Below are 16,037 nucleotides of genomic sequence, written 5' to 3' on the forward strand. Positions count from 1 at the left end.
TATACAATACAGCTTCTTCTTCTTCATGTGCCATCTCCTGTAAGAAGGTTGGCAACCATCATGGCAATTCGCACTTTTGATACCGCTGCTCTAAAGAGGTCAGCAGAAGTGCAGTTAAACCAAGCTCTCAAATTGTTTAACCAGGAGATGCGTCTTCTTCCACGACTCCTACCCTGTATTCTTTCTTGTATTATTAATTGCAGCAAGTTATAACGCTCGCCCCTCATGACATATCCTAGATATTGCAGCTTTCTGACTTAAATTGTATTTAAAACCTCTTTATCTTTTCCCATTCTTCTCAACACCTCCACATTCGTGACTCTATCCACCCAACTTATTCTTAATAACTTTCTGTAGGCTCATAACTCGAAGGCTTCTAATCTGTCCAAAACATCTTTCTTTAATGTCCAAGCCTCCAACCCATAAATAATACGGAGAACACGTAGCATCTCAGAAGTCTTATTTTTAAAGAAATTGAAATGTCCCTGCTGCAGAGTACTTTTTTCAGTTTGTTGAAAGAATTTCTTGCCTGTCCTATTCTTGCCCTAATATCTTTTGTTATCTCATTATTTTCGGTAATTATTGTACCCAGATATGTATATGTTTCAACTTTTTTAATTTGTTCTCCATGTATTGTTATGTTTTCTTGGCGCTGTTGGACTTTTGTAATTACCATAAATTGTGTCTTTTTCTGTGTTTAGGGGCAGTCCGTTTTCTTCGCTGACTTCTACCATTCTGTTAACCATTTGTTGTAAATCCTCAAGACATTCCGCTAATTAAATAGTGTCGTCGGTAAACCGTATATTATTGATTGGTCGCCCATTTACTTTTATTCCCATAGTTAGTTCTTCTAGTGCTTCCTGGATTATTTCCTCTGAATACAAATTAAACAATGTAGGAGACAGGACCCTGAATGACGCCCCTCTCAATCTGTATTTCATTTGAAAAGACGTTGTTCTCTTTTACCACAGCGATCTCATTATAATAGAGAGCGCTAATGATCCTGATGTCTTTCATATCTAAGTTTTTCTTTTTAAGTAATTCGATAGTCGTCTGACCTTATCGAAGGCTTTGTTGTAATCCAAGAAACACATATATATTGGCTTATTAACATCTATGCACCTTTGTACAAGTACATTCACAGCGAAAAGGGCTTCCCTCGTTCCCAGTGCATTTCTAAATCCAAATTGTGTGTCACTTATGTCCTGCTCAAGTTTGTTGTGCATTCTCCGGTGTATAATTTTTAAAAATATTTTGAGCGTATGACTCATTAAACTTATTATCCGGTGGTCTTGGCATTCTTTTGTATTTGGTTTTTTTTGGTAATGTTATGAATGTTGACATCAGCAAATCTCTGGGAATGATTCCTGTACTGTATATTGTATTGAATAAGTATCGACCAATATTCCAATTTGCTGTTCTTCTATTAACCGTATTATGTCTACAGGTATTTCGTCAAGACCTGTTGACCTGACAATACAGCTAGGAAATCTAAATTTGCCTTTTCGAACTCCATTCTTACGCAGGTCAGTTAGAGTCTCAGTCAGACTTAGTAACAGTTCTTGCTTGACTATTTTTTATACTTGTCTCTGTGTTTCATTTAACGTTAGCCTTTTGTTTATTCGTGCTACCTAGTTTTCCTTGTTCTCGCAAGGTCGCCATCTTCGCTTCGTCCAGTTAGATATTCAGTTTTTTTGGTGTATTCTTTGTTTCTATTGTATATATCAGTCAGTAACATACTATTTTATGTGGTTTATTGTTATCAGCGATTTTTTAAACCTGGTCGCTATAAAATAAAAACTCATTGTGTACGGTAGATATATCAAGTTAAACAAAATGACGGAAAATTTATTTAAAATGCGTCATTCTACTATTAACAAAAGGTATTCTACACTTTTATTTACCTTGGGATTCATAAAATAACATTGGGTTACGGTTTTAATACCTAAACGACGCCAGAAAAGCGTTTAAAATTATATAGATATAATTTTATTTAATAAGATCTTAAAAAAGATATCATTAAATAAGTTAGTGTTATATTTATAAATCAGAAAAAATATTTTTAGGGCATCTTGTTATTTAACCTTTCAATCGTATTCGTCTATATTAGTACATGATAATATTATTTTCCAAAGACAAATATTAAAAAACAGAATGACAATATTTGTCCAAACTAACATATGTCGATGTTATTAATAAAAAGGCAATTTCGAAATCCTGTTTATAACCAAAGTTCAAAACTGGACTAATATAAACAAAAAGTGCATGCGAAGGCCTTCGCCTGGGTAAACAAGATAAAATAAAAAATTGTATTTATTAATCTCTAGTAATTGAGAGAAATAAGATATTCCTATTGTAGTATAAAAGCAGTATAAAAGACGTATCTTAAAAATATTGAGATACATACAGTGATCTAAAAATATTCTATTGCAATAAGGGCACACGTATTGGATAACATGCATGTCTTGTTTGAAAATACTTTCACTACACTTCAAGTTTAACCTTGTAGATTCAGTAGTTTTATAAACATAATTGGCCTAGTAAAGTGTCGATTTGTAATAGAATCTTGATGTTATATGAATGTAAACAGAAAGCAATCGAGGGTACTTAATAATTGTAATTCCTTCGTAGTCGGTATTCAAAATTTAAGATATAATACGTAATTAATTAAATAAGTAATGTCATCCAGTATTAGTTATCGCGTTGTGAATAAAAGTAAATAAATACAATACATCACAACGTAATATATATTTATCAATCCTCCCAAGTATTCAAGATATAATCGTATAAGAAATATCTCCAATCCATTTAGGCATTAATATAATGGCGATAGGTGACACGAGATATATATATATATATATATATATATATATATATATATATATATATATATATATATATATATATATATATATATATATATTTATACTGCGACTTTGACTCGGCCAGGTTTCTGACAATTTTTTTGAGTTTCATGGATCTCGATAATCCAAACCTTTGTTTCCTGGAGCGGGTTCGTTGGACTTCGATATGCTACCGAATATTTCTCTCTATTCAAGTATTCTTGTTTCAAATATGAGTAAGAGGTTTTCATCTGTCTTGGATATGGTTCATATTTCATATCCACATGTCCATACATTTTCCCTGACAGGATAAGGATTTTGTTTAAAGCCAAATTAAGCCTGTTTATATAAAGCCATAAACGAAACTAAATTTCCCAAAAATTAATAAAAATAATAAGACTAAAATAATTAGAAAGTATGTAAATAAAGAAAAAACAATTACTAATAAAAGAACTAAATTTCAGATGCATGCTGAGACATCTAGGTACTTATTATCGCACAATTTGGCAGAAGATAACACAAACATTTGTGCACTTAAACCACATTTCTAAGGAAAATGAATGTCTAATAAAGTCTGTCTTGACAATCCAGCGTCGACTTAGTGATTGACATCAGGAAAGATGTTCCCTTAAACAGAGATTTCCTACATGCCATGACAACCTGTGCCGTCCTGTTGGAAATAGTTCAGCTGTAAATACTTGTGAGAACACAGTGAACCTGTACCACGTGGCTCACATAAGGATTAAGTATTTTATACAAAAATGGAAAATAATACACCCTAATGTATATTTAATATAATTTATTATATATTCACTGTTGTTAAACAACGCGATTATGTAATATACTAATTATAATTTATTTATTTCAAGTAAAATGTACTTTTTCATTCAAGTGAGAATTAATCTAAGTCTGTCAAAAGAGGTTTATTCTGAGGACTGTCTTGCAAACACAGAGAAGATAAAAGTGCCCAGTTGTCCATGTCGTCGTAGTTTGGCTCATTTTGTATCACATTTGAAAGGTCGGGTAGAAGTAGATCATTATTTTCAAGGTCATTTGGTGCAGTAGGTTTTGTAAAGTTTGCGATTAAGTCCTCATGATCAATATCCAGTATTTCTTCCCCTTCTTCGACTTCTTTGTCATCGTCATTATACTGAAACAGTTCAAAGATAAAGTATATTTATTATAAGTTTATAAAAAAATAAATAATGTCTTATGTTTTCGTTTTTTATGGGATTTAATATACTGGACGTTGACACGTGACGCAATCATAAAACTGTAGAGTGGGTAGCAATAAAAAATATACAAAATATCGTTAAACGTCATAAATTATATCGTAATTAACGTCAGAAGAAGACAAAATTGGAAAACAACAAATATACTGATTAACCACATGTCTTCATGGACTAAGTAGAAATGTTAAATTAAATTTCTTGTTTTGTCAGAAAAATATTACTACGCCCCGGATAGTACCTAATAGACATGAGCTGGGCGCAAATCAGAGGAGGTATGCAGAATTAGTTTGTGGTTTAAATTACAGGGTTGCCACGCGCCACGGTTCCTATAATTATTTATTGGTTTGTTTATTAGTACAAAATGTTGTTTACATGAATAATTGTTTGCAAAATAACGACTGTGTAACGAGTTAATTATTTAAAATCTGTAAATTTTGTAAAATTGTAAATATTCTTTTAGTGCTGCTCAAACAAGGTCTATCTGGTTTAAATTCGGATTATATAGTGGGAGCCTTAATACGCCATGTCCGTTATTTCTAGTAGTGGAATCAATTGCAAATTTTACTTATTTCGGTTTGTATAAGCCGGTCTGGTCTGGTCTGAGCATGTTTGCAGGAAAAGAAATATTTCTAGTTATTATCCAATCATTTTACTCTGTGGTGATGCGGATATTGGTGCTTTATTCACTTGAGCTTTATGATAAGGTGCACAGTCCATCACGATGACACTGTTGGAAGGTGGATTACTTAACAATTTTTTTTATTAATCACTTTTTGTAGTTGACAAAATTCATATCAAGGTAATCATCCGATTGTGTTTGGGAATTCCATTTCTCACAAAATCCACAGACAACACCTGTATCGATCTCTGCATTCACAATAATCAAACGTTGGTTTTGTAGACGAATCCTTTAACAACACTGTTCATTACATTAGTCCAATAAATTATTACTGCAACTATGGCTTGAAAGTAAATACGTTTCATTAGTAAACACAATAAATCTTTTTAATTTCGAAACTGTTTAATCTTTCATACATACTGTAATTAAAGGCGTCTAATATGATGTTTTTTATTAAAAGTTTTTGATTCTTGGCTGTTTTTTAAACGAAATCCGAGATTCCTAATTTCCAAATGCACACTTTGTTTGGCTCCTTTGTACACAAATTCTTTAAAAAATTCCTTATGAATTATATTTACAGTGCAATTTTTTGCTAAGGCTGCCCTTTAACGGTGGGATGCAGGCCTTGGACTCATTGTCCTAGATTTCCGGTTTTTATGAAGATTTATTCCTATTTGGGATTGTCGTCGGACCCCGATTTTAGACGCCTAGTCTGCTTGATAAAACCGGCAAGCCTCTCAAGCTTTTTCTCCGTAACTAACTCTTTAAGGGTTGTTTGGTGAGAATGAAAGCATTGCTGACTCGCGTTAGCAAAGATTAAATAGTCGCCCACGAAGTGTTCGGCGGTCTCGTTCTGTTATCAAAGCTAGGACACATTGCTTATTTTCTCAGCCCACAGATATTTTGGTGATTCGCGAGTTAATGTGACCTGTGACGGCCTGTAGAACCTACCAAATTCCATCTCTATGTAAAGCAGTTAATTGGTTTCCTAGCAAGACTAAGCCGACGGGATCCTTAGTCTAACGACAATCGGTCCTCTCGTTTCATCCTGCCAGATATTCCATTTACTTTGTTATTTTTAATATCACGACTCTGTTGCTTGATAAGATTGATCAATGTTTTCAGAGCTGTTAATCCGGGCTATCTGAGTACATAATTATATCATGATGCTGAATTCCAGCTGTGATCATTATTTCTATCGCTTCCTGAGAGCCAATGTCTTCGCCTGAAAAAACAGTAATATAATCACCAAGGTAAAAGATAGTTCTGTCTGGCAAAGGAAGATCGCCATTCACGAAGACCATTCATTTTCCAGTTTTCTTAGTTTTTGAGCCCTCCATTTAATATACTACCGTATTTATCTTCCCTTTCGATACCTCCAACATACCCTCTCCCTCCACTTTCTATTTAAATATACGATTAAAGATCCACTGGATCCACTGGAAAGAAAGACTAAAGTCTTTCGACATTGTTAGCATGAGAAGCACCCTCCTACCTTTTTCACATATGTTCACATGTTTACAAACTCTACCTTTCCTGTCAACTAGTCTCTTCCCAGCTCATGTTCCAGATTTTTCAATTCAATACATGAATTTATATGCCTCTGCTTTTAGGTAAATATCTAAAGGATGAACTAAATAATGAGGGACCTATCTTTTAAAGGGATTTTTAAATAAATCCAGAATTGACTGCATTAATCCAAACACCTCATCCATGAAAAAGTGCCAATCTAACAATGGATTAGGTAATACCAAGGTAAACTCTTGGGCATTGCATCAGAATCGATAAGGTATTGCGAATACTGCTTACTGCATGTGGTTTCCATGATAGTTTACTATCTATGATTACTCCCAGATATCACACTCACGTCTGTGCAAGGCTGAAAGCTCGAAGTGTGCTTTGTGCGAAGTTATGCGATGTATTAAGATTCCTTCATCTAAGGATCGCAGCAAAGTCGTTCGCATATATCTCATCATAGCGTCCACACCTTGCTCTTTTATCGAAGAGGGAATCCACCACTATACTCTAAAGTAAAAGAGAAAGAATGCCCCCATTGCGGATATCCCTTTTCAATGAGCCTATTTGGTTTCGACCCTGCTCAATCCACGGAAACTCTTCTGTGCCATAAACTCCATTCACTGGGCGACTGGCTCAGGAACACGGCAGATACTTTTAGTGGATACTTGTTTTTCAGTTATATGAAAATTATTAATTTGCCCAGGTAGCAGACTTACCCCTAACATGCCCGAAGTGGATACAAACTGCCTACAATAGAGAGACGTGGAAGAAGGAAGAGAAGGTCTATGTCCAAAATTGGACAGCAAGGGCTGTATAGATAGAGATAGATTAGGAATAACAAACTGGATACATTTTGCGGCCCTGCTTTGCAATTTGTTTAATGCTACACACATAAACTCCTGAAAGTGCAACCCAAAAGATTTAAGAATATTTATTATTCTTCGTATTAAATTATTTATCAAATTAGATGGGAAAATAATAAAGCATGATGCAAGGTTTAGATATCTGAGAATGGATATAACTAGTTAAGGAGATGTTGAAGAAGAAGTACGACAACAAAGCTTAAAATCAAGTAAAGCGACGGGATCTCTTAATGGCAAAATCTGGAAGAACAAACACCTAAGACAAGACACAAAAACAAGAATCTATAAAGCAGCAATTAGACCTACATTAACAAACACGGCGGAGACACAACAGAGATGAAAATACTCCGACGAATATCAGGGAGAAGTCTGTTGGATAAGGAAAGAAGCGAAAACATAACAAAAGCATGCAATATAGGAGACATAAATGGATGGGTGACAAAACGGAAACAGGAGTGGAACGAACACATTAGTAGAATGGCAGAGGATAACACGAGATAGTACGAATAGCACGAGGATAGTACGAATAGCACGAGATAAGTCACCAAATGGACTAGGAAGTATTGGTAGACCAAGAAACAGGTTTTAAAGCCGACATACAAGAAGAAAGACGAAGCAAAATAAATTACATGCCATGATAGCCATGCGCTCTTGTACTTTTTTCAAGTAGATAATAGTTTATTATCAGCTGCTTCTCGCAAAGCGAGATTTAAGCAAATTTTAACAATGTGTGTTTAACGATCTTGAGGATTCAACATTTTTCGCTTCACTTTATACTGTTGATCTATTTTTAGATTAAATGAACAATTACAAGATTCAAAATCACCATTAATAATAACTATTAAAAATTGAGATTTTATATAAAACTTGTCAACGTCGCAAATTGCTTCTATAGTAAAACCAAAGAATATAGACGCTTAGCTATCTATATTCTTTGGTAAAACTATCGATTCAGTTCCCGATCAACTGAGTGCTATTTGTTTTAATTTTAAATTTGCTAGTGCGCACAGTATTTCCACGTCTATTCATATTCTGGTTTTATTGTAAGTGTAATAATAGAGCAAAGAATTGTGAAATTTTACATTAAACTGCTACTGAACTGCGTATAGTTTACTGAAAAATGCTTCTACAATGCTTAAGTCGTTCCTTAACTAGAATTATGTCTCCGTTAAATCTGTTTCAAACCTCTTGTAAATTTGTAAATAAACGCAATTTAGAAGATTCTTCAGGGAAGAAGACAATTCCTCAGAAGATACGTAATTAAATAGACTACAAGCTTTTTACGTACCTAGATATTATAAAATAGTTTAACAATAGAATTTAGGCCTGCAAACAAAGCTCGAAAAACAGATTGAATTACATACAGCAAAATTTAGCCTTGTATATAATAATGATGATAAAGAACCTGGATATTTCATATTATTTACCTGTGTTACAGGGGTTGTAGATTTATATTGAAAAGCGTTAGTGGTTAAATCAACCTCCACCGGAAACAGCGCAGGCCCATTTAGTAATTCTACAGTTCTTGTATGCAGTTCCGCCAAACCTCTTATGACCTTAACCAAATGACCTCCAAGTGATTGTACATGCTTGTTATCCAGCAATTCCATTTTTACCAATACATCTGCTCTTAATTTAGCAAATCTTGATCTGGCGAGTTGTCTACATCGTAAAATTAATCTGAAAGTTTGAAACAATTATTAATACGACTATTAGATAATACTCTTTTCGGTAAAAAATATTGTAAGTTATTTTGCTGGAAGCCGGAGAGTTTTCCCATTTAAGAGTTTTTGAATCACTGAATCTGAATTGGCACTACAGCCCTTCGTGAGCCCTGGCCTGCCTCAAAACATTCTTTCATCCTTTCCTGTCAAATGTGTCTTCTCCCTACCTTTACTCCAATCTCCCTTAAATCTTCCTGCACATTGTCGAGATACCTAATTTCAGGTCGCCCCCTTCTTCTTCTTCTGATCTGCCTATTTAGAATGGTTATTTAAGAAGGATTACTTTTATCAATCCTCATAACGTGGCCCACCCATACTAGGCGGTTTATTTTGATGGTTTTTACGATATCTGCATCACAAAAAGTCTATAGAGTTCGTTAACTCCGCCATATATGGTCATCAATACTTTTTTTTCAAATACTCGTAGTAGCTCTTCATCTCGGGTCGTCATTGCTAATGTTTCCAATCCGTAGGTGAGCACTGGGAGAATTATTGTTTTATAAAGTTTGCACTTTGTTGATCTTGACATATTTTTCGCTCTTAGTTAAGGACCTAAACCAAAAAAAAATTACAGTGGTTAGCCATGCATATTCTTTTTTTTATTTCTGTGGATGTGTTGTTTTTGCAGTTGACCAGTGACCCTAGGTAGCAGAACCTTCCACCATTTCCATAGTTTCGTGTTGCACCTCCAAGTTATTTTGTTGAATTCTTGACAATGCCGACATATATTTAGTCTTTAACAAGTTCAAGTGATACCCATTCAAGTGTGACATTGTTACGTTCCTTTAGACTATCACCATTCTTGCCCAGAAGCCACCGTCAAGTAAGGTAGTCTCTTAGCCACTTTAGGAGCTCCTAAGGATACCTAAAGCCCTAAAGTCAATTGACTATCTACGCATATATTTATCCGCTTAAGTTTAAAAGTCTTACTCTTGATTTATCCTTGTCTAAAGCTCTTTCTTGTTGTTTCCCCATTACTGAGAATCATGTTTTTCTCCACTACTCTCAACAAATTTTCTCCATTAATCTCTATCTTCAGCTTCTCTAATAGTTTTGGCTGAATAAATGGTCCGTTGAATTCTGAATATTTGGTCTGACCATCTAATTCATGACCATCCTATTGGTCTTCTTCCCGCAACGTGTCCAGAAATAATTAATCTCTCTAAATTATTGCTATCTCTATGAACCACGTTACCAAAGAACTGTAGAATTTGCTGCAGAAATATTGTGGTCACCCTCTTTTTAATCTTAGGTTTATTAAGAATTAAACGTTGGTCTGGTGAGCCCTCCAAGCCATACACAGCATTCTTGTCCAACACCCCAACACCACATCTCAAATGCATCAGTTTTTGCCATTCTCTATCTACTGTCTACTGTTTGGTATTCCTGCAAGTCGTTAGTCAACTGAATACTACCGCCGTTATTAATTTCAAGACCAACTTTATTGCTTTCTCACTGACTCTTCGCAGGAGATCAAGCATCTTTTCATTTACTGCTACAGGTGTAGGGTCATTAGTACCACTTAAACTAAATACAATCAAATGCGTTTTGGTAGTCATCGAAGCATATTATCATAGGTACTTGCAATGAGTAGTCTCAGGTTCAGCATTTGATCACTTATGCATTTTTCCTTTACAAACCCCTCGTGTTTCTGCGATATTTGATGATGTAGATAAGTTTTTAATCTATAATTGATGGTATACAACAAGGGCTTACTGGTATGTGTTATTACTGACAATGCAAGTTAGTTTTCACACCTAACATTGCTTCTTTTATATGTTGTGCAATATAAATTGAGGTCCTTTAATTAGATAACTATTTTTCCGAATTCCAAATAGCGATACAGATACAGAATAAATGATTTGTAATACAGCATTTCTCCTCCTGGCGATGTATTTCTCTTTTACTTTAAAGAGCAAGACAGTAGATTCATTAGAGTAGCTGAAGGGCCATAGATTTTCTGCTGAAATCTTGTTATTTATATAATCCAAGTATTTTTAGGACTAATATCTACTTGATCTAAAGAAAGGTTTTCTTTTAAGTCCTGCCTGTAATATAGAGGTATAATATTCTATTTGAGTAGAAATGCTAACATTATTTCTCCCACTACTATAAATTTCTATACCCAACTCTTCCAAAGTTTAAGAACCGTTTGTCTAGCAGATGTAACTCTACGGGTTGTGTGTCTCCCCTGCTACATCCCTCTCCTGGGTGGACCTCTACCTGGAAAAATACTTTCCCCAATTTTGAAGTTTATTATATAAAATTTAAATATCGACGATATAATTAACTTACCTATATTCATAGTTTCCAGTTTCAACTCTATATAGTGGCTCTTGTAAGGCAGCGTAACTGCATTCTTCATCATCCATTTCTTTAACTTTTAAACAATACGCTAGATATTCAAATTTGGTATCAGCATATTTTTTTACTGTGAGTCTTGTATCTGGAATTGCTTTGTAGAGATATGTTCCAACATCTGAAAGTACCTAAAATAATTTTAAAGATTTTTTTCAAATCATTCTATAATAGATAAATCTTTATTAGAAATAAAAAAAAACCAGAAGTATCTTCTATAGAATAACAACTAATTTTTGCAATTTATATCTTAATATAAATACTAAAATCTAAGGTAGTATTTCATTGCCCCGAAAAGTGGACTGCATATAGAATATGGAAATTTAAATTTCCAAATGACAGACATGAAACAGAAGTTGTTACTATTATAGCCGAACATAAATCGATAAAATAAAACTTATACCGGACCATCAATTTGGTTTCCGAAACAAACATGGCACCGTGGAACAGATTAATTGTTTAGTAGAATAAATCAGCAATGATCTAGAAGGCAAAAGTTACTGTTATGCAGCCATAACATAAAGCCTTAATTTACAAAATAAAACAAAACCTACCTCACCCTTTCTATGAAATGATCAAGTCTTATCTGGGTATGCGTAACTTACAAGCCAATATAAACACGACGCTCTCCGAAATGTATTCCTATTTCTGCAGTATCACAAAGAAACATACTGCAGCCAACCCTGTGCTTGCTATTTACTGCCGATCTAAATACCTGCAACCAAATCAACGCTAGTTGCTGATGACACTGTTATTATGGCATCACATACCAGGCCTATAGAGGCTTACAAATCGCTCTCGACAACATACAAAACTGGTTACACATTTTGCGTATGAAAGCAAATGCCAGTAAATCTATCCATGTAACGTTTACTACAAAATGAGATAACCTAGGGATACATCTAGGAATACATCTGGACCGCAGATTAACATGGCAGACGCACATCTTCGCTAAAACGAAACAATTAGGTCTGAAACTGAAAGAGTATTATTGGCTCATAGGAAGAGATCAAAACTCGATTTATGGTATCCAAGTATGGTAAACCGCCAGCAACTCCAACATATTTGAATACTACGCACAATAGTGAACGTATCATTGTATGTACCCAATGGCACAATTCATAGGAATCTTAATGTTCCGAGTATTAAAGCAGTGATCAAAAAGTTTAGTGTATCCTATCGAGAACAAGTGAAATTACACCCAAACAAACTAGCAAGAGATTTAATAAACTTACCAGAAGAAACTAAAAGACTCAAGAGGTTTAAACTATCTGACTTACGTACTAGGTTTTAGTTTTAATTAAAATATAAAATAAGTGTTAAAATATTTTTTTAGGTTAAGACAAATCTTATTTTTGATAGTGAAAGGTGAATACTCATTGGAATATTCCCTACAAGTAATTTTAAATGGTTTACCTAATTTATAAATTAACTGGTTAATTAAAACTGGTTAATTAAAAACAGTAATTAGTAACACGTATTGTCAGTGTAGACAGATTGAAAAGAAAAGACGTATTTATTGTCTTTGCATCAAAAAAACATTTTGCTCTTGAACTGATTGCTAGGATTATATTAAAGATGTTTAATTCTTTATAAACACATAGGTACAATTTTTTCAGATAAATACAAAATTATAGACTTACTGGTTTTACTTTTTTTACCATTTCCAAACCCATTTTTTCAATGCTGCGATGTTGTTCACCAAATAATCGAAACGCTTCACTTGCTCGGGGTTGAGGTTCTCGTACAGCTATTCCAGAAAAAATATCACCCATTGCTTTAACTGCCTGTTGCAACTCCATGTGAGCCTAAAAGAGACAAGTAAAATTAATTTTTAATTCTTGAGAAATAGCTTTATAAAATCTCGACAATATTAATCTATACTATAAATAACTGTTTGGGAGATCTAATAAAAATGAATAAAACAAATTAAATAAGTATTTATTCAAAAAAGCAATACGTACTTGCAACATTCTTTTACAATGGTCAACAAGTCCTCTATACATAACTTCGGTATCTTGCAGCTCTTGCATTTTCTTTACTAATGTATCGTTACACAAAATTGCTCTGGATAGACCCAACGCGTCGGCCGTTGAAGAACTCATATTTTCGACCAGCCGATGTTTCATTTTCTTCATAATGATATCCAAGCTTTTACCTTGGCCAGGATCAGCATGTAACTTATTATAATTGATAATAACTTCATCCTAAAAGTAATAGTATAGTAAACATTTTTTTATTGCTGAGAAACAAAGAAAAACATTTTAATTTTTTGGGTTTAGTTGCAGTTCTTGGTACATTTAAATTTTTGTATGAAGTATATCTTTTAAATAGGTCTTGTAATATCGCTATTTGGTTTATTCTCGATGACTTCGTCCCATGTTTTCTAATCGTAATTATATAAGGTAAGTAATAGTAGTTGTAATCGTAAGGTATTAAAGGGGAAAGGCGCAAAATGTCGCCTGTCAAAATGTTCAATGTGTTTTAAATGTATCCATTTTTTTTTCAAATCCTGAGAAAACTAAAAAGCATTTTTGAAAAATTTAAAGGCAGAATGAAATATTTTTTAGAATAAATAAAAAATTTCTTTTGCATGCAATATTTTCAATTAAAAATTATACTATATTTTCTCTTTTATTTTCACCCCTGTTACATAACATTAAAATAAACATTGTAGAAGTTTTCAGGGACTTTCTGCCCTGAGTAATAATGTAATCTTTCATTCTGCGTTTAAATTTTTCAAAAATATTTATTAGTTTTCTCCGGATTCGAAAATAATGGATACATTTAAAACACATTGGAAATTTTGCCAGGCGAGATTTGGTGCCTTTCTCCTTAATTAAATAAATGTATCTTTTACAAATGGCAAGAAACTTTTTATTTTTGAATAAAATAAATAAGTTTTATTAAAAAATACAATTTAAATAAGTACAATTTAAAAAATATATTTATTTAGTTCAAATAAATGTTTCAATCATATACTCTACGACACTGGTCGTTCATCTCTAACCATTCAAAATACCCCCGTAATAGGATTATAAGGTATTGTATTCCTTCAGATATAAGGTGGGTTAGTCGAAAACATCTTAAACCGTCAGTTTTAGGTTGGTTTTTACTATTATATCGTATTACCTATCCTCTCTGTATTTCAGTTTTCTAATTAGGGTTAAACTTGTAGTGAGCTATCAACAAATTGTGAACCAGCTATAGTTTTTTTAACATTATTTATTATTATTGACATATTTTCTTTATTTAAAATGTTTATTTACGTAGCACAAAAATAGTCCCCGATTTTTGTAATAGTTTGATTTATTCTCTTTTTTACTAAACAAATTACAATTAATTTAAAATTAGAACATAACATATCAGTCTTCAAGAACTATCGAAAACAAAAATAAAACATTATTTCACTAAAAAAATATTAAAGATGGAAAAAAACATAATAAAATTAAGCCGGAATATTGTTACAGTCATTGCAAATTGGATTTACATGTTGCAAATAATGATACTTTTTACAAATCGAACAAAAATATTTCGTTTTTCGATTCTTTTTCCATCCACAGTCACCACACCTCCCAATTACCCCCGGAGTTCTTTGAAGTGGCACGACATCTTCATCCAAATGACAGATCTCCTTTAGTCGACTCCTTATTGTTTTGGATATGTAGACATTGTGGCTTCGATTCTTCTGGTGGTTGTACACAAGGCTAAATGCTAAATTTGTCAAAACTTCTCGTCACGTCTTTGTGGGATTTGGAATGTTACAATTGTAAATAACAAAGAAATTTATTGCTGTTACATTTAAAAGGCTGTACAAAACAACCATATGCCATCTTATACTACAACGTGCCACATCATACTGTGCGCATAATTTATCTACGTTATTAACACCGCTTTTTGTGCTGTTATATGCTAATATGATTTCCGATTTTTCCAGTAACAGGATCAACGTCGTCCCCATGGTGCATAGTGGTATATAACAGAACGTTTTTGTTTTTTTTGGTTTATATGACACTAGTGTTCCTCTTGAACCAAACCCAAATGTACTAGAACCAATAAGTTGTCCTTGATTGCTAGAGAAATATGCAGGAATTTTTCTCCTCTTTACTTTTAAGGTTACCAAGAGAGTTATACCATTTCCCTTTAAACTTATACCAAGATCAAGGCTGGTGTACCAATTTATTTTCCGTGGTAACATTTCTCGTCGGTTCTCTATGTCGGTTAGATTCGTAGAGATGTTGACAAGCTGGTTCCGCCACTGCCTTGGTACTAGTGTCTAGATAGTATGGACCACCCACTTGGTTTTTGCCAACGTATACTTCCATGTTACTGGTATAAAAAACCTTCGCATCAGACAGTGCAAATATTTTTATACCGTATCTATTTGGTTTAATTGGTATATACTGACTGAATGTGCACAGTTCTCTAAAACTCTTCAACTTTTCGTAAACGGTTACGTATTGCGAATCAGAGAAACATTTTTTCTGATTTTCGTTCCACTTGGTAATAAGATCTCTTATTTGCGCTAAGTTATCCAAACTAACTCTATCATGTCTTGTATTGATATTATCAGTTCGCATGTACGTTAATAAATTTTTGAATTTCGTGATGTTCATTGTCAATCGGAAAACCTCTATACCAGTGCTATCCGTTTTCCACAAATCTGTTGTATTAAGGTGACTTGCCTTTCTTACACCTGCAAGATATAAGGGACCTAAAAGGGCACGAATTTCATCAATGTTTGTTGGGTATATATCTCTATCGCGACTGAACTTCTGCTTTTCTGCTTCTATTTTTGAATTGGTCCCATTAACAATTATTTGCAAGAACAATAAGGCTCCGGATCCAGATGGAATACTTGTAGAAATGTTGAAGGAGGG

General features: G+C 33.6%; 1 protein-coding gene across 5 annotated transcripts in view; it reads right to left on the reverse strand.

The window, feature by feature from the left end:
• Positions 1-3,629: 3,629 nt before the first annotated feature.
• LOC140448596 (PRKCA-binding protein-like) overlaps positions 3,630-16,037 on the reverse strand; it is a 39,187-nt gene continuing 26,779 nt past the window's right edge. For all 5 annotated transcript variants that reach the window (XM_072541679.1, XM_072541678.1, XM_072541681.1 and 2 more), the window contains 5 exons: positions 13,122-13,364; positions 12,801-12,965; positions 11,095-11,288; positions 8,503-8,755; positions 3,630-3,993 (listed from right to left, as the gene is read on the reverse strand). In XM_072541679.1, coding sequence (XP_072397780.1) covers positions 3,742-3,993; positions 8,503-8,755; positions 11,095-11,288; positions 12,801-12,965; positions 13,122-13,364 — 1,107 coding nt within the window. In that variant the 3' untranslated portion in view covers positions 3,630-3,741. The remainder of the gene's footprint in view (positions 3,994-8,502; positions 8,756-11,094; positions 11,289-12,800; positions 12,966-13,121; positions 13,365-16,037) is intronic.

Source organism: Diabrotica undecimpunctata, chromosome 8, assembly GCF_040954645.1.
Source record: "Diabrotica undecimpunctata isolate CICGRU chromosome 8, icDiaUnde3, whole genome shotgun sequence".
In the NCBI taxonomy this organism is placed as follows: domain Eukaryota; kingdom Metazoa; phylum Arthropoda; class Insecta; order Coleoptera; family Chrysomelidae; genus Diabrotica; species Diabrotica undecimpunctata.